At 38.2% G+C, this 19921-nt stretch overlaps 2 protein-coding genes across 4 annotated transcripts in view; one reads left to right on the forward strand and one right to left on the reverse strand.

Moving 5' to 3' along the window:
• The window catches only part of GOLM1 (golgi membrane protein 1), a 46971-nt gene extending 40042 nt beyond the window's left edge, over nt 1-6929 (forward strand). Inside the window, exon 10 of the mRNA XM_079789728.1 lies at nt 1171-6929. Within this exon, the coding sequence (XP_079645854.1) occupies nt 1171-1214 (44 nt within the window). The 3' untranslated portion in view covers nt 1215-6929. The remainder of the gene's footprint in view (nt 1-1170) is intronic.
• NAA35 (N-alpha-acetyltransferase 35, NatC auxiliary subunit) overlaps nt 5717-19921 on the reverse strand; it is a 51338-nt gene continuing 37133 nt past the window's right edge. For all 3 annotated transcript variants that reach the window (XM_079789726.1, XM_079789727.1, XM_079789725.1), the window contains exons 14-23: nt 19630-19736; nt 16870-16936; nt 14895-14993; nt 13898-14076; nt 12267-12403; nt 11186-11253; nt 10183-10323; nt 9675-9797; nt 6952-7032; nt 5717-6104 (exon numbers count right to left, since the gene is read on the reverse strand). In XM_079789726.1, coding sequence (XP_079645852.1) covers nt 6045-6104; nt 6952-7032; nt 9675-9797; nt 10183-10323; nt 11186-11253; nt 12267-12403; nt 13898-14076; nt 14895-14993; nt 16870-16936; nt 19630-19736 — 1062 coding nt within the window. In that variant the 3' untranslated portion in view covers nt 5717-6044. The remainder of the gene's footprint in view (nt 6105-6951; nt 7033-9674; nt 9798-10182; nt 10324-11185; nt 11254-12266; nt 12404-13897; nt 14077-14894; nt 14994-16869; nt 16937-19629; nt 19737-19921) is intronic.

Consider the following 19921-nt stretch of genomic DNA (forward strand, 5'->3'; position numbering starts at 1 on the left):
GTTGGAAGGAATGTACGTTTTCATTTAGTATGCTTACAAAATTTTCCTGTTAGGAAGTAAAACAGATTCAGAAAAACCACACAAAGCAAAGTTTTTAGAAGATGAACACCTTGTAACCACCCTCCACGCCCACTCACGAAATAGAATGTGGCCCGCCCTCTAGAAGCCCCTCCCTGTGTCCTGCCCCAGGCCCAGCACCTTCCCTCTCTGTAGTAGCAACCCCTCTCCTGACAGATCTAGTAGGCATTTTCTTACATTTCTTCATGGGTTTATCGCCCAAGTGGGCATCCCTGGACACCATAGTTTAGTCTTGCCTATTTTCCTAAATTTAGTATGTTCTTTAACCAGTAAGTCCCCGGGGCTCCCTTCCCTTTTTTTCTTTGTAGTCTGTTAAAGAGCCAGAGCCAGTTGACTTGGAGTTTTCCGCAGTCTGGATAGTGCAGTTTACTATGTTCTTCTTTCTACCTCCTGCAGAGACTTGATAAGACTCAGGTTCTGGTCAAGCCTTTGGTAAGATGACAGTGTTATGTTCTTTCACCAGGAGGAAGGTGATGTCTGGCAACTCTCTTTTTGTGATACAAGCAACAGTTGATGCTCAGTGCCTTTATTAATTCACTGGGGTTATTCTAAGTCAGCCATCTGTGTGTAATAGTTGTAAATCAGGCATGGGTCTTCGGTCTTATTGGTGACACGTCTTTTGATGTTGTCTGTGTGTTCCAAGGACAGAGTAAGGATGATGGAAGACACAGTCCATTCCCACTCTGTAAGGGAAGAGCTTTGGAGTAGCGAGAGCTGACCAAGGCTGCCAGGGCTCTCAGGAGGCATGTGCTTCCTGTTGCAGGTGCACTAAGAGGTGTTGATGAGGATTGTGACAGCATCCAAGTTTTCCTGAGAGTACATTTTTATTACCCATTTTATAGGACATGGGACATTATTTCACTATTTCAAATATGGCATTTTCAGATGTGTGAGATGTTGTAATGGTACCTGTTGGCCAAACAAGTGGTCTCGTTTGCTATCTTGTCCTCAGAATGCAATTCCCCATTGCAGTGTTGCCATGGGAGATAGTCTTTATGACAGTTTCTAAAATATTTATGTCAATGGGACCTGCCAGGCTGGTTTCTCAAAACATTTAATACTTAAAGTATTATGTGTTTTTTTCCTTTTTAGTTCTTAATGCAGAAAATCAGAAAAGAGACGATAAATTTACTTGATCAGCATGAAAAGAGGAAACCCACAATCAAACTGGAATCACTTAATTTCATGTCAGGACTGAACAGCGATAACTACAAAATATTCGCGAGGGATTGAATACTGTGAAATTTACTAAGTAACATACACACTTAAAGATGATTATTGTGGAATTTTAGTATGTCAGTGGGGGTTACTTTTGAAGCATCTGTATTAAAGATGTTAACATGTGTTGGCTAATAGGTATTTCATGAGAAGATCAACACCAAAAACAGAATACAAGTTCTCCAGGATAGGGACAGTGGCACTTACCATCCTGGGATGTACCTGTGTTTAAAATAAAATCCACAGGAAGAGTCCATCTTCTGATGTGAAGGAGAGGCCTGCTGCACGTAAAAAACACACACACACCTCTTCTTGGTTCCTCCTGGAGTTATTCTCTTCTCCAAATGCGGTGGCAAGTGAGGGCACCAGCCCGTCATTTCTGTTCTCCCTGGTCAGCACCGGAATTTACGGGTTTCTGCTCTACTGTGCTCATTCCTGGTTCTGACACTCAGAGGCCTGGAGCACTGACTGTAACGCTAACACTACTGACAGCATTGTAAACTCGTTTAAACACCAAGGTGTTTGGGGGAGAATTTTTAACGACCACTTGTATAATAGCCCTTGTCGTTAATGTTAAGTGGCTTCTAATGTGAAAACTTGTGATCTGTACTTACTTTGCTAATGTGTGTAGGCAAAGCAGCATCTTCTGTAATGAGTGGGCATCACCAAAAAGAGCTACAAGTGGATTAGACTTGACACAACAGGGGCCAGAGCAGAGGTGACCCGGGTGCCCGAGGGCGACACAGTACCATGGGGAGGGTTTGTTGTGGACAAACTGCCTACTTTGCTGGAGGAAAAGAGAAAGTTGGTATTGAACAGTATACTGTTGTAAGTTGGGAAATATTAGAAAAGGGAGAGAAATGGCATTGTGTCATAGTTTACATATTTAGCTGTGGTAAATGCCTATCAAAACTGATTTAAAAATCAAGTTAATGTTCATTTGAAAATGACTAATCATAATTTACATTGATAAGTGATAGTTTTGGTTTTAGTTGGTCCTTAATATTTCAAGAAAATAGGCTTTTGCCACTTGTGAATAACTGGCAAAACCACACCAATGGCTTTCAATGAGGCTCTCTAATGGCCAAGTGGGTGGTGCGCTGACTAAAATATATTTGGAGCTACAGGATGAGATGCAGTCTCCTCGGGTCATCTGGTGGGACTCCCTCGCTGTGAAAGGAAACTGGCCCAGAGGAGTTGGAGCATAACCTGGCCTCACGCCAGGGGGACTTGCTGTGCCCCTGGCAGTCACTGAGGCAGCACCTGCTTTGCCTTCTAACAGCTCTACAACTTGGATGCTCTTCATGTATAATTCCCTTTTCCCTAATTGCTAAGACTGAACTTTCCCACACAGAAAAGGCACATAAGAGTATAAAAGTAGCTCTATAAGATTTTATCTAAGTCCGTGTCCCACTCCCTTAGTCTTAGGCTTGATTTCGCAAATAATTCATCTCATGTTTAGCTAGTGTGCACAGAGTTGCTGAGAAATGAAATACTGTTAGTCCAGCTTTTAAAACTTCCAGTTTTCCCTTCATCCCCTATTTGATCACTAAAGAACCAGCTTTTAAGTTGTGGAGATGAGATGTCAACATAAATGAAAAGTAACCCGTGATGATTTCATCTTCATTTACAGAGGCCTCAAGGCCATTCCTCTAGGGGGTGTGCCCTGTGTGGTTTCTCCAGGCAGTCTGCTTTAGTACCCCTGGCTTCCTGTGGGATCACAAGCACCTAGCCCACGGCACCATTTAGAGGTATTATGGCTGTTAAAAAACAAAACACACACCTGTGTTAATAAGCATCAAGTAGATACCCTAGCCTTGGTCTTCTGCTGTGGTCCAAATTAAATCAGCTATTCCAATCTGTAATCGGCATAAACTAATTCACACCTGTCCTCTCTATTCTCAAATGGTGTGTGGGCAGGAGAGATGAGTCATTTTATCTTTTCTCCTGCAGATCAGACTGCAGGTGGATTCTAAGCAACCTTGGATTAGATTTGTATTTCCCGAGGAATCTAATCACAGCACACACCTAGTGTGTACTTTTGTGTGATGAAACTTGAGAAATAAACCTCTCACTCCCTGTTAAGTCAGTATGTTGTCATTAAATAACTAGATAATTAGCATGATTGTTTTAATTGGTAATCGCTGGTTATCCATTCATAGAACCTGGCATGGTGAAGAGAATTGTGAATTCATGGTCCTGGAGGTTAGTTTTACTACCAGTATGTTTTAGCCTAAAAGATTATTAATTACAAATAATAGTTATTCTAATACTTGTCTTTGAAATGAATTTTAGAAAAATTTTTAATGGCAGAGGTTCTATTAACTGGGTTATATTAACTTCCTTTTTGCACATATTAGCTTAGATAATGAATATGTTCATTAGTGCCTGAAAGTTGGGAAAAGTTTATTTTGATTGTGTATTTAAATGTTTGTGTATTTGTATGCTATTTCTCAGCTCAGAGAGAAACGCTTTCTTAAAGTGTACTAAGCCATTGTTCCTTAAAAACTGGTTTCTAAAATTCTGATCATGTGTACATTGAAGGATTATTCTAAAATACGTTTCTTCCCATGCACTTAAAACACACAACTGAACGGCTTTACTCTTACTGGTGTGCATCTCTGGGAAGAGTTAACTGACTTTCGATATTATCATCTTTAAACTATACACTTCAGATAATGAGTTTTACAAACCAAGGCCCTAACCAATTGAGACAAATGCTTATTTTCTATTCTTACTCCTGAATTGAGTGACATTGAACGTAAGTCGCCAATATAATTTATTCCCCTAGAGAGTCTAGTACTATGCTGGGTGCTTCGTAAATATTTTACTGTTAAGTCTAAATAAATGATTGCAATTGATCAGAGATGTCCTAGATAGATAACCTACTTTTCATATTAACTGAAATTTGTCTTTTAGAAACATTTAAATGAGTAGATGCCTTTTTGTATGAATGTTAAACACATGGGAATTAAGATGAAAACCCATTTGGCTGTAAGAGGTAAGCCGGAGTTTTTGTGTTAGTAGCTTGCTTCTTATTAATTTGTCTCTGAAAACTGTAGTGAACAGCAGTGATGGAATCTCCAGGGTGATGTGCCACATCCGCTTTTATCCAGACTCTTTTAAGTTCGCATTTAAATAGTCACCTCAACATTTTCACTCACACTCCAAAAAAGCTGCTGCATTATCGACATTTAACATTTTTGTACCATTTAAAAAAGTAGTTCTGTGACTTCAATCAGCAGCCTACAACTGGCAGTGTTTTGTGTTTTGTTTTTTTTCCAGAAAAGGACAATCTTGCTCTGGTTTTTTGAGATAGGCTCATTAAAAAATTATTCTAGAACTCATCAGGTGACATATCTGTGATCAAAACAAAGTACAACACCTTCCTTTAAGCTTGGCTTAATGTTTGAATTGTAGACAGAAGGTTTCAGAGTTGTGTAATAACTTTACATGATCCTCCAAAAGCAGATAAATTCTCTTTTTAAATGGAAGGCATTATTAGCAGAGGACTTAAGGAAAAGAAACCTTATAATCTTACAATGTAAATGAATGCATAGGTGGACTGGTTCAGTATCTCAGGTCATTTCATCTCTTCAAAATCAATTCTAAAACTCTTTGGGCAGCTGTAGGATGACAAAAATATTCAGTCATCTCAAGTTCTATTTTATGGCTCCTTATTATTTTATGGTTCCTTATAAGCAAAAGCAATCAGTTCTGATTCCCTACTCTCCTTAAGATTTGGAGGTATTTGATATACCAACTTGTGTGCTTGGATTGATCTGTAAATACCTGACAAATGAACCAACTTTTATCAGCTGAAGCAAACTGTTAAGCGCAAGGACCAGACTCCAACTTGCTACTCCAAATTCCTCTGCACTTCCAGCCTTCCTGTGTTCCCACCACCAGTGTTTCTTTTACTAAAGAAAAAGCAGTCAACCTACTGCCCTAGGGACCTTTTTTTACCTTCTCTACTCAGTTTACCCCAGAAGAGCTCAATGCCACATTTAAAAATTCCACATTCCATTAATTGAATGAGCAGGTTCTAGAAAGATTGTCACTATACTACAGTTGGGAAGATAGAACTACTATTTAAATTACAACTAAAAGTGCTAAGTACTTTTAAGGGGCTTGGTCTAAATGTTAATCTTTTAAAAGTAGCAAAGTAATAGTTAAGGACATTTTAAAAAACATCTACATTCTTACAGGTATATAATTTGTCATGACATGGAATCATAATGCCCATATAATAGCCTCCCTACATAGCTTAGACTAGGCCCCTTTCAAAATGTATTTTGCCTAAATCCCTTGATTTGAAACATGTTTTAGATAATTTGCTTGAATTACTCAAATGTTAAACAGTAAACACCTTCAGCTCTCCACATGTACCAACAAAGTACTATTGTTTTATCTCCAGTAATACATTTTGGTCATATTTATTAACCTTTACAAACACTATTTTCACTCAATCATTTATAAAAAATGATTTATGATTAAATCTGTAATAAAACCATATAACGTTCATCAATGCATTCAACAAGATCAGTTTCATCCACGGACATAATAAACCACTTTAAAACAGCAGTTTTCATTCACATCATATAAGGCTGTCAAATTAAAAATTCCTCATAATGGGTTGTTATCCAAGAAATCCATGTCACTTCATGTTATATGGTAAGACTGATGAGTGGGTCCTAAAAAGGAGAATCTGAAAGTAGATTTTACCCCTTTATGATCACCTATCAGTCTCAAACAAGTTTCACAACGGGAAAATATTTGTGAGCAGAGAAATCAAATTCAGGAGGAACCTGTAAAGAAAATCAGAAAGTCAATGTATCTAACAAATATTCAGACAGTAAACAAAGATTATTTTTATTTTAGAGTATTTTTAAAGACAAGGCAGTACAAGAGAGATTTTTTAAAAGCTGGTTAAGTAGCAAAAAACTAAGGAACTAACCTGGGTTTATGAAGATCACTAGAAAACAGGCTGACCATCTATCTTTTGAGAATAGTTAAAGGAAAATGGATTTAAATTACAGGAAAAAGTCATGGGTCAGCAAATTTTTTAGTTTCAGGGTCACCGATAGTACGGAGCAATTAAATTAGAGTCACTGGTAAAGCCAGGCAGGAAAGGAGATAGAAAAACAATGGGAGTAAACAAATAGCAGTACATATAATGGGCAGATGCCACCACAAATGCCTCAGCGGTTGGCTTCCAACGAGATGCAGAACCTCTGTGTTGAATATTTACATAGCACTGATAAAATATTACCAAGGAAGCATCCATCTCCTGAACCATTAAAAATATCTTATTATTGAAGCATCCACTTTTCTAAAGACAGGTGACTTTTTAAATACCTCTTCCATATATGTATGTATACACATTTTCTTTTTTTACCCCAAGTCATTCAGTAATTTGCAGAGTGGGAAGGAAGGGAATGAAAGGCAGGCAGACTTGAAATTTTAAGTTAACAACCTATGTTTCAAGTCAAAAAGGCAAGCTCTAGTTTATTTTCTGTTTTCTGCTGCTTCTGATCCTCTTTTAGGATGATTTTTCAGTGCTTAATTTTTTTGGAATGAAACATCTTGTTGAAAAATGTGAAGTTCTATAATAATTTAGGACCATTTATTTTCCCCACAATGTACTTAACTTACCTTTGATTCCTTTTTGTGTCCTCCTGCCAGTAACTTCATAACCACAAAATTGGGTTTGGCAACCTTTAAAATTCTGTTGACCTAAACAATGAGCAACATTAAGCTATCAAAACATAAAATTTACAATCAAAATGTCTTAATAGTATAGATACTAATAGGAACTTCGCACATGTAAGTGTTGATATTTTATTAAATATAGGTAATTTAAAAATAGATTTCTTTTAGTAACACAGAACCCTATTTTAGTCCATTTTGTAAACATTAAGGGGTTACTGTAGCTTGCTTTTATGAAAACAAAAGAACACTGAGCTGCAAAGACAGCACCATGGAGGGGGCCATGGACTCGAGTTAGGCTGTCTGCTTACAAATTCTAGCTTTGCCACTTACTAGCTATGAAATCTCTGGCAAGTTCTCTAACCTCTCTTCCTCCGTTTCTTCAACTGTTAAAAAGGGGGTAATAATTTTCCCTATCCCTTCCTCCGTTTCTTCAACTGTTAAAAAGGGGGTAATAATTTTCCCTATCCCACCAGGATCTGTTGTAAAGATTAAATGAGTTCGTATATATTATGACTTGAGAACCAGGCCTCACAGGTAGTAAGTATCCTGTAAGTGTTAACTGTTATTTCTATCACTGTCTAAAAAGCTTCACTCCAACACATGAATACCAATGGGATGTGCAACTTGAAGGGACAAGTTTTGTCATCATCTTGCTGACCTCTCAAGAAACACACTTCACCATAACTTTAAGAAACACTCCTCCTCAGCTCCAGATCACACATCCACCTGCCCTGATGACAGCTCCATTTAGGTGGGGTGTCCAAAACAGCTCAACATCCCAGCTCTGCCTCCCTCCCCTGCTCCACCTGCATCTTCCTCAAGTGACTCCATCCATCCAGGTGTTCAGGCCAAAAACCTCGGAGTCATCCTTGACTCCATATCCAATCCATCAACCAACTCTGCAGGCTTGACCTTAAAATACATACAGAATGTGATCACTTCTGATCACCTCCACTGTCACCACCAACTCACCCGAGATACTGCTGTGGCCTACGACCTGGCTCCCCTGCTTCTGCTGGCCACACTTTCAGCAAAGTGACCACAATGATCCTTTGAAGACAGATCTGGCCACTCCTCTGCTTGAAACCCTCTAACAACTCACCGCTTTTTTGCCCCTTACATCCGTCCTGGCTGTTCTTCAAATACTCGAGGCACACTCCTGCCTCATCACATCTTTACACATGTGGATCCCACTGCCTAGAAGGCTCCATGCCTACCTGGCCACATGATTTGTTTCTTCACCTTCCAGGATTTGCTCAAAGGCCACCTTATTAAAAAATGCCTCACCCCCTCTTCCTCCTATCTCCTGTAGCAGTCACTATCCCATTCCCAGCCTGATTTTTTCTTTATAATACTTATGATCTAATATACTATTTTACTTGTCTTTTCATTTATTTACTTATTGTCTGCAACCCACCACTCTCCTCAACACTGAGGAGGGCTGGGATTTTTGTCCTTTTTTCACTGCTGGAATCTACCACAGTGCTGGAGGCATAGGAGGCACTAAGGAAATACTTGAATAAGTGAACTCCACTAATAGTAAAAGAAATACGCTGTTTTTTATAGGTACCTTCCTTCCTCTAATTTTTATACTTCCCTCCTTTTTTTATTACATGGATATACTAGTATGTGATAAAAAAAAGTTGTCTCCTTCCCATCCCTGTTCCCTGACACACCCTCCTCTCAAAAGCACACACTGTTATTCTAATTTCTATTATCTTTCCAGAAATATGTTATAGAATACTTGCCCCCTTTGACTGAAATGGCAACATACTATAGTTTACTACCTTGCCTTTTAAACTTATTGTATTCTAAAGAATGCCCATTACAGTACATAAAGGTCTTCCTTGTTCTTTCAAAAGTTGCATAGTATTTCATTGTATGACGTGTCTTTAGTTATTTTACAGTCCCCGGTTGAAGAACACTACTTTCTTCATTTTCTTGCTATTAGGAATCCTGCTGTGATGAATACTCTTGTATACTGGTCACTTCCCTTTCTATCCACGTGAGCACATTTATCTGTAGAAAAACCCTAAGAAGCAGAACTGTTGAGCTACCCTTCCATGGAGGTTGTACCGAGATATACTCCCCCCCCCACATAGTGTATGATACAGGTAACTCTCTTTACAGAATAAATGCATTTCAATAAAAGTGGGTATACAGCAAATTGTGAAAATTATGAAAACCTAAAACTTAATATGTACAAGCTTTGTAAAATGGTATTTTAAAATAAAGTCACCAAAAATAATAGTCTTTATTTTATATGGTCAAGGGGATAAGGTGGTTTTCCTGTGATAACTAACCAGATCATTTTTCAGATTTAAGATTTATGTGATATTTGAATATAATAAACTATAGATTAAAATATTTTAAACATTAACATTTCTAACAAGCCAGATCTTATTTCTATTCTTCACAGTTCTAAGTCTTAATTTCTCCTTGCATTGATTTATAAATTTACCCATAGAAGGTATTTACATCACCTCTCATCAAATAATTAAGTCTGACAAGGTTAGGTTAAAAAAGCCATTTGAAATCTGGGGCAGAAACATGACAGGCTTCCTTTATGAATACCATGAAGTCACTTTTACACGAACTGTCATCCAGGGGTAAGATTTGTACTCCCGACCGTCTTTCCCTGTAGAGTCACTGAGACTGAGCCTTACCTCGTGGTCAGGGTTCGGGAGGTTCTCCAGGATCATTTTGGCCTGCTGGAAGTGCTTGCTAGCTGCCACGTACAGTTCTGGAGACTGGGGGGGAGGGCTGTATTTATTGAGGTCAGACATTTCCTAAAAGGGGGAAACACTATTGTTCAAAACATGTTTAATACGAACAACTCAAACACCTTTTTAAATTATTCTATATTGACTATCCATTCCTATATAGACACCTAAGCAAACACTCAGCATGTCCCTATTTTTTCCTAGGTAATATTAAATCCTCAACCTTCAAATACTGCCTCATATTATTCTCATTCTTAAAGAAATGTTAAACATGATAATAGTATCCCAAAAAAGCCAAATAATTTTGACACTATTGAAATTGCCATTTTCTTACTTTGTCCCATTAGTCCAACAGTCTGATTTCAGTATTTTAACAAAGTGGCTAGGTACAAACATCTCTAAGAAGGCCTAAGACTAAATATTTTACAGTGACTTTAGTGAGCAGGTTCACCTTGAATTGTAGATAGTGCACTGGGGGTGGTGTCATTACACTGTTGAATGGAGCAAATCTGTGCTCATATCGAACTTGTTCACTATCCAGCTCAAACTTGGGTTTTCGTACTTTGCCATCCATGTCAAATGCTACCATGGTCTACAGGAAAAAAGAGAACGAGGAAATATATATCAATATGAAAAAGTAACCATTCTCATTAATTCAGAATAGAAAACAAGAAACAGCTATTTACAGATATCTAAAACAACTTAAGGCTCAGAAGTCAGAAACAAGAAGAGAAAAACTGGCTTTCGTGTTTATTTTTATGTCATGTGCCATCTTTTATATAAAAGGTTTTCAAGGCCTAGTGTTATATTACTATTTTTCCCAGTGAAATTATACCATATGCACATTATTTTTCCATGCTTCATGCTTTACAATAGTTTTGAAAGCTTCAAGTAAAAGTTTCTGAAAAAACATGGAGGCATATAAATTTTTATAAGAAAAGGAGTCCATGTTCTATATATTTTAATGTAAGTTTCTTGTTATTACCATTAAAGTGAGGACTCAGTACTCTACCTCCTTGAAAATGTCTGTTTGTTTAAGCCATTCGTTGTGGAGCCCGCTCCTTTCCTAATACACTCCTAAGAGATCCAAACCCCATCTCTTCCAAGAAACCTTTGCTGATCATCGATCAGAAGTAAACTCTTCTCTGATTATCTGTGTCACACATGTTACCTGGCCTGTCATTAATAAGGCACCTGAGACAAGGATCACATCTGATTAGACTTGGTATTCTGCAAGGTATTCACTACAAGATATCTGGCATACAACCTGGGCTCAAATATTTGGTAAACAACTTAATGAAAACAACTAGACTTGGAAAAAAGGTTTCAAGCAGATGTTTAACATAGGTGAAATTAGAACCCAGAAAAAAATCACAAAGAGAGTCAATTTTAACTAAACTACATGACAGCAGTGTAATTAAAAAGCAAAAAGAACTTTATTTTCAACAACTTACCTTAAACATTCCAGCACACATGTTCTGATATGCCTGGCTCATTGTGATTTCTCGGCTCAAAGGGCGAACTGTAATTAGAAAGAAAATCACTTGTACTCTTTCACCCTCCTCTTGCATTACTGCAGGAGAAAATCTAATTTTTAAAAAATCTTCCATGTTTACTAAATTAAAATTTCGAATAGTTTGTTCCTACAGGCTACATTTTATTTTATGGTCCAAAACTACAAATAACAAAATATAACTTAAAGACTAAATAAAAATTATGTTCCTTGAATGGAACACCAAAGAATTCTAATGTAAAGTAATTTTAACTTCTGAATGCATCATACAGAGATTTAACCTGTTTTTTTCTATATATAATATGATATGTTTAGTCCCAAATGCTGTGATAAATGATGTTTCTTCTTTTTTTTAATTTTATTTTTTCAATTACAGTTTATGTTCAAAGTTATGTTGTATAAGTTTCCGGTGTATAGCATAGTGGTTAGACAATCATATACTTTACAGAGTTCTCCCCATATTTCCAGTACCCACCTGGCACTACACAAAGTTAAGAGACTTCTTAAAGAGGAAACCCATGAACGGTCATTTAATAGCCCACCCAAACTATTAAAATCTGATGGAAATACAAAGAAATATTTTGTAATGATTGTAGCAATATCTGTACCCTTCCACGAGTGACTAATGGGGCAGTCCCTTTGAAACACTTCTTTCTCCTCGTGGTCCCTGAGTGGTGTGCCAAGGTCCTAGTCATCCTGTGCTGACTCTTAAGAGCACAGCTCCAGATCTGCCTCTCTCCTGAGCTGCCAGCCTCTATCCAAAGATCAGAGGCTTGCTGTCTTGCGCCTTATCTAAATTGCTTGCATGGTCTATGTGCTACTTCTTGTCTTAAGGTCCTCTGACACATGGAATTGTAAAGAAAGGAACCAAAAAGCCTTGTATCATTAATATTGGGACTCCGTTTCTTATACTTCTGAAGAGAAGATGAGAATTAAAATATTATGACTAATTCATCCGTTACAAGGGACAGAAGTGTCTCCAATATTGTTTGTTTCTTAAGTTTAAAAATAATCCACGGCACCTTTCTTCTTTTTCTTTGTCTTTTTACTGCTACGGCCCTTCTGCTGCTCTTCCATTATCCGTTCCTCTGCCATTTGAGAGCCATCAGCTCGACTTAATGTCGACATCAACCATGCATAAAGGAATTCAGACAGATACCTTATAGAATAAAAATGTTAGTTAACAGTGGGTGTCTAAATGAGATAGCTTTATCAACACATGTATTGATACTGATAAAGAGATATTTTTCATAATGCTAAAAAAGTCTTTTAAAAATAGGTTATCCAATTAGATAATTGATAGATCTTAGATGAGATCAATTAGATTAGAAATCAGCATTACAAGTGATTAACTTTCCCTTTCTTATAGCCATCTATGTTGCCACACAATACTGGAAAATTTGTTTAATTTCCTACAATGACATGCGTTTTACAACTTTACAAAAGATTTCTTGATAATGATGTGTATATGTAAATCGAATTAATGCCCATTACATTGGTTTTACTATATCAGGACACGTTCACCTCAACCTATTAAGTAAATATTTTTCCCCCCGTTAATTACAAAAGAAAGCAAGTAAGTCCAAGCCAAGAGCACAAGAGCTTCCAATCAGCTGCCTCAAACCACAAAGAAAGAACTTGAGCATTTTCTCCTATAAACTGTCTTCTTTGTCTACTATTAGCTAACAAAATGTAACCCAAGTATCTATACCAAGACCTTTTGGTAAGAGTTATCTACTGAAATGTTGGAGAATATACTAAATCATATTTTTCTCATATCACTATAGTTGATGCTCAAATTCCATTTTCATAGTCAAGAGCTTTCGGTTAAAGAACCCTTAGCGCCATGATAAAAAAATACCATGTCAGCTGCATGGAAGAGAATTACTTTCATTCCTTCATAGAGTTACTCCAAGGAATATACAGTATCTTAATTACAAATAAAATAATTTGAATGAGTTAAAAGATGAACTATATTAAGATTTAATATACTAAACTTAGTTGTTTGTGATGAGCAATAATAGATTATTACTATTTTAAAATTACCACCACAATTTGCCAGACTAAGAAAAAGATTTAAGATGACTCAGACTCAATTCATTAGCTTGCAATTTTCTCTCTTTTTCCCACTCCCATGTGTCCAGAACATGAATCAGGCATGGGCACGGACCAAAAGCCAAACTGGGATAAACAAGGAGTGACTATGTCACTGGCTGAAATTCTTCACTTTCTTCTATGACAGTTTCCCCATGCCTAAAATATTCTCAAGCATCCTCTTACTAGCTTTTGTTATCTCCAAGTGAAAGCAGAGAACTACTCTGCTGAGGATCATCTCTCATCAGCTGCTTTATACCACCTGAAACAAGTCCTCAGGGACGCAGTTTGAAAACGATAATCTCAGCCTTGATTTCTTCTCAGAAGAAAGATCTGGTTCAAATTCTGAACTTTAATTCTGATAAGTACAATACATAGCTAGTAGCAACCAGCATCACTGAAATTAGGCCAAAATGTGTATTATTTTTTCCCTTAGAAATAGATAAGAGCTCTTCCAATTGTCCCAAAGCTAAAGTTAAAATACACAAATGAAAAACAACAACCCTATAGTTATATTCTACAGATGCTCTCTCAGATCTTTTCTATCCCCCACACTTACCAATATATGTAGTAGTACTCATGCATGCTGTAGAGCTCCAATTCAAAGCCACTGAGAAGATATTGTATCATAATTCTGAGGTTATGGTAAAGGACCCAGGTACCTAAACAGGCCAAATGTTGCCTTTGGGGTTCCTGCTTCAACAGCATGGTGTGAAGAGCCGCATCAACCTTCTCTGCCTATCAGAATGAAATATCGTAACATTTACTTTCTTTTTAAGTAATGAGAGAATTTAAAATAAACTGCTAAAAACAGCATGAGCAGAAAATGAAAATCTTGCCACTAAAAGAACTCATAAAAGTAGTTTTGGTTAAGTTTATATCCAAACTTTTCATTTCACAATGGATAACATATAGCTAAATAGTCCTTAAGCTAAAAAGACATCCAATTAATAGGCCAAAAATAAAAATAATTGACTTCAGGTCTTTAGTTATATTTTCAATTAATATTGCTGCTGCTCACCAATTTACTCTAAGATTAATATGTAATACATTTTTATATTAATGTGAACTTGCTGTAAAATTATAGTTATACATATATTTTATAACTTACCCTGATTACCAAAGAAATAATTCAGTTTGAATTATTGTTCTGTTTCTTTTAAAAACTATATAATTTTTTTAAATTGATTTCAGAGGAAGAGAGAGAGACAGAAACATCACTGATGAGAGAAAATCACTGATTGGCTGCCTCCTGTACATCCCCTATTGGGGATCAAGCCCGCAACCCAGGCATGTGCCCTGACCAGGAATTGAACCATGACCTCCTGCATAAATGGATGCTCAACCACTGAGCCACTGCGGCCTGGGCTTGTTCTGTTACTTTTTGCAAACTCTTACTTTGGTATATGAAACTGTTACATTGTAAGTGAAAAGAGAATTCATCATAGTGAAAAATTAAATAGTCAAAATACTGTTCCAAAGAATTGTTTTAAAAGTCTGGTCAAGTCATACGAATTGCTGAATTTTAGAAGGAAGGGCTACTTGTTGGCTCTTACCTCATCCTGCAAGGTAGCAAATTCCTCAAGAATATGACCGAGCTTGTCTCTCTGTCGAGCCCTATTATGCCCATGGATCTGAATAAGACTACAGAAAGGCTGCAACACATTAAAATTTGTTAACTGTCAACATGAAATTTCCTGATACTATAGAAAAGTAACATTCCAAGTTTCCAAAATCCGGTTTAAGGAGAAAAAAAATACTGTGTATGTAAGAAACATGCCTATGTGTATTTTTTACACAGGTGTTTCTTTTTGAGGAACTCAACACCAGGATTTATCAATAGCTAGAAATAAGTGGCTGTTTATGAAACTTGTTTGCATAGGACAAAAATATCTTCCTTTAATCTTCAGATGTCATTCCACAATTTAAAAAGGAGTTTCTTTTGTGCTTATTTCAAGGCAAAAGGCACTGTTCAAGGCTGACACTTCTGTACTGCTTTAAATATACCAGAATGCCTAATAATTGTAAGACTTGGCAATGGTTAATAACTATAAGCTCTAAGGTTGTTCTGTTCCTAATCTATACAGTAGCCTATATAATAAAAGGCTAATATGCAAATTGACTGAACCGCGGAACGACTGGTTGCTATGACGCACAGTGACCACCAGAGGGCAGATGCTCAACACAGGAGCTGCCCTCTGGTGGTCAGTGTGTTCCCACAGGGGGAGCGCCACTCAGTCAGAAGCCGGGCTCACAGCTGGCGAGTGCAGCGGCAGCGTTGGGAGCCTCTCTTGCTTCCACGGCAGTGCTAAGGACCCCTTGGGGGATGTCCACCTGCTGGCTTAGTTAGTCCTGCTCCTCAAGAGGGCACAGGCTGGGCTGAGGGACCCCCCTTCCCCCAGTGTATGAATGTGGTTCACTGGGCCTCTAGTCCTATATAATAAAAGCCTAATATGCAAATTGTCCCCTCGACCAAGAGTTCGACCCAGGGGAGTAGGGGTGGCTGGCCAACGGCCTGCGGCCCCTCACCCCAGCTGGCCCCCCCTCCCTGATCGGGGTGGGGCCGGCCAGCAGCCAACCTCCCACATCCCCTCCCCCTGGCCAGCCCCCACCCAAGCACAAATTCATGCACCGGGCCTCTAGTTCTCATGTAAAATACTGTAACATTTCACTAATCGGGCAACAGACATGAACAGTAGGATGCTCTGATTTAAGAAGTATGACTCATTAAGATTCAAGTATAATGTTATTTTAATATGGTATACTTTGACAGATTATCTCATTTGTCTATCCTCTTAAGAGGTACAGAGGTAGAATTAACATGGCACATTTTAAAAATCGGGAAATTTATAGAAAAGTGATCTCCCTGCTAATAAAATATATTAGTGATAAAAATGAAATCTGGTTTCTTTTGACCATACCATGCTGTCTTCATATATGTATATGTGTGTGTGTGTGTGTGTGTGGTTTAGTAATTGGAATGACTAAAAAGAGCTCTCTATAAAGAGATTATAATTAAGAATGGCTTATAATAAACTTAATCCACCACAAGAGTTGTATGTTTTCTTAACTCCTTGAGATCTGAAAAAAGTTTGTGATCTCATCTAAATTAATAATTTTACTATAATCCTGTTCATTAAGATAGTATGAGGATATGTGCCTGGGGATGTTACAAATATGCCTAGTTTATAAGGTCAAAAAGAAGTAAAGATTTTGTGTCCATTTAAAAAAACACACCAAAAAACAATGTGAACTGCTGTTTTCCCAGATGGGGTAATAACCCGTTTCTGTGGTTCCTGAGGGTAGTAGTAAGAGGGCATCCAAAAGTGCCTCTGAACCTGATAACCTGCCAGAAACACAATAGGTTAGGATGCTATCAACTCAAGCATAAGAAGAGACAGAAACTTTCTATGTAGTGAATATGAATAAGAAATATTAGATGGAAAAATAGCAAAAATTAATGCTCCTAAAGGAATTATACCCCACAATTTTTAAAGTTTTCATCACAACGTTCCAAACTGTAGTTCTTACCCGAACACAGTGAGTAACAAAGGAATCAATGCAATCCTTAGCCTGGTGGTTATTATATAGGCAGCACCTGTAAGATAATATCCATGTCATGAAAATCAAACTATTTGGGAACTACCATCAGAGATAACTATAGTTTAATAGGAACTAGGTGTGGCAGACAGAAAGGAACCTAGCAAGGTCTGTTCAATCAAAGGCCTCTCTGTGTCCTGTTGTTAAAGATGGCCCAGCAAACACCTATCAAACATTTGCTTTTCAATCTCCATGTGAATTGCCTTCGTCCTCTGTGAAATCCCAAAGCTCTACCTCCCTCTCTCCTTAGCCCAAGGTGGCACATAAAATAGAGAAAGAAATGGAGTATTAGACCTTGGGGGGCAAAGAAGAGAAGGTTGACACTTTAAAAAAAATGTTTTTATTGATTTCACAGAGAGGAAGGGAGAGGGAGAGAGAGAGAGAGAGAAAAAAAGAGAGAATCATCAATTGGCTGCCTCCTGCATGCCTCTCACTGGGGATTGAGCCCACAACCCGAGCATGTGCCCTGACTAGGAATTGAACTGTGATCTCCTGGTTAATGAATCGATGTTCAACTACTGTGCCACACCGCTGGGCAGTTGACACTTTTTAAATAGACTGGTCAGGATAGCCCTCACTGAAGTGATACTGAATGGACCTGAAGGTAGTCAGGGGGCCAGCCTTGGGAATTTTTGAGGAAAATGTCCTCTAGTCCCATCTCTGTGTAAAGACCATGAGAGAGCGTGTATGTTCCTGGAAGAGTAAGGAAGCCAGTGTGGCTGAAGGAAAGGAGGTGCAGGGAGGGCAGTAAGAGATGAGGTCAGAGGGGCATCAGCACAGGGGTCTAGATAAGAGCATATGGGGCTTCAAAGGCTCAGTTATAGATTGTGGCTTTTACTGTGAATGAAGTGATGCACATTAACCAGCACCGGGGATGCTTGGGAATTTACTTCCTCCCAGTTAAGACGCAGTCCTTAAATGAGAGGTGTCTGGGTAAATTCTCAAGTTCCCTTGCCTGAGTAGGACAACTCTGAGGTGTCACCCACACTGTCTCCAGAGCTCCCCGACAGGACTGAACCGGAGGAGTTACTCTCCATGGTATACCCTATAGAAATATCCTATAGTTTTTCCTGGGAACACTTCATAATTACATGTACATGAATCTTTGTCTCAGGGTCTGCTTCTGGGGAATCCAACCTAAGAAAGAAAGCTACTAGAAAGTTTTAAGTGGGATGTGGCATGATTTATTCAAGAAATTGGTTGCTGAACCACTAACTGTTTTTATCTATATATATAAAAGCCTAAGCAACTGTCTGACCATCTGGTAGCTATGACGCGCACTGACCACCAGGGGGCAAATGCTCAATGCAGGAGCAGAAATCACAGGCATGGAAACATGAAACAGACTGATGAATCTCAGAGGGAAGGGGGAGAGGGCAGGAAAAGATTAACCAAAGATCTTATATGCATACTAGAGGCCCGGTGCATGAATTCGTGCACTGCTGGGGTCCCTCGGCCTGGCCTGCAGGGATTGGTCTGAAACCGGCTCTCCAACATTCCCCAAGGGGTCTTGAATTGTGAGAGGGCACAGGCCAGGCCAAGGGACCCCACCGGTGCACGAATCTGTGCACTGGGCTTCTAGTAATATATAATCTCATACACCCAGTCTTCATACACACTGGTTTCTTTGTTAAGAAATAGGCTCCTGCCCTAGCCGGTTTGGCTCAGTGGATAGTTTGGCCCACAGACTGAAGGGTCCCAGTTTCAATTCTGGTCATGAGCATGTACATGGGTTGCAGGCTCGATCCCCAGCCTTGGTCAGGGGCCCTGTGGGAGGTAATTAATGGATGTCTCTCTCACATCAATGTTTCTGTCTCTCCCCCTTCCTTCCACTCTCTCTAAAAACCAATGGAAAATATATCCTCAGGTGAGGAATAACAAAAAATAAAATAGACTCCTTTCTTCCCTCGGCCATGGAAAGCTCTCCTTATTTCCAAAATGCCAACTCAAATGATGATCCTTCTGCCTGAAATACTTTCCAGCCTCTTATAGCAGCATATTTTTGGGGCAGTGACTCTGTCAGAACATAATTTAAGAATCAATTATCTGCATTTTCTATTTCTATCTAGACTCAGCTCATTGAAAATACACCTCATCTTGTTTTTTTTGTGTAATTATTTCCCAAAGCACCTAACAGTGCTTTGCATTTAGTAAGGGTCAATGCAATTTACTGAATTTCTGATAAGTCCTTGGAAATTTTTCTTCTCATAATGGACCTAATGTCAACTTCACTAAAACCTCAGTTTAAATCTAAACATGTATCATAAATCTATTTTAACATGATCGAATTTGTTGTTTTTTTGATATGGATACTTGATTCCAACAGTTTTAATGCCTTGGTTAAAAAGGAGATGGTCAGGCAATTTGGGCTTTTAAAAAACACATAGGGCCCTCGCTGGCTTGGCTCAGTGGATAGAGTGTTGGCCTACAAACTGAAGGGTCCTGGTTCAACTCTGGTCAGGGGCACATGCCTGGGTTATTGGCTTGATCCCCAGTAAGGGGGCATGCAGGAGGCAGCTGATCAATGATTCTTTCTCATCATTGATATTTCTCTCTCCCTTTCCTTTCCTCTCTGAAATCAATAAATGTATATATCTTTATCTATAGATATAATTTCTTTAAATCGCCTTTCTTCTTTAAAAAAAGAAAAAAAAGAAAGAAACATGTTATAAAACTTTCTATGATACTTACTTTGGAGAAAGCACTGGAGGACTGACAAAAGACCGAAGTGCATCTTTCACCATGTCTTGCATGAGGTGAGTTCCAAAGACCTTTTTGTTATCCACCAAGAAAGTGGTCTTAAAACAAATGTTATATATTAGTAATACTGCCACAAACTTGTTGTTGATCCATTGCACCTATAGCTGCCATTATTGTGACATGAGCATAATTTTTAAAAATACCACAAAATAAAAAGAGATTAAAATATTGAAAGTTGGTGGACAATTTTTATAATCACTCTCCACAATGGATATTACTTATT

This window comes from Cnephaeus nilssonii (genome assembly GCF_951640355.1).
Source record: "Cnephaeus nilssonii genome assembly, chromosome: 14".
NCBI classification, from domain to species: Eukaryota; Metazoa; Chordata; class Mammalia; order Chiroptera; family Vespertilionidae; genus Cnephaeus; species Cnephaeus nilssonii.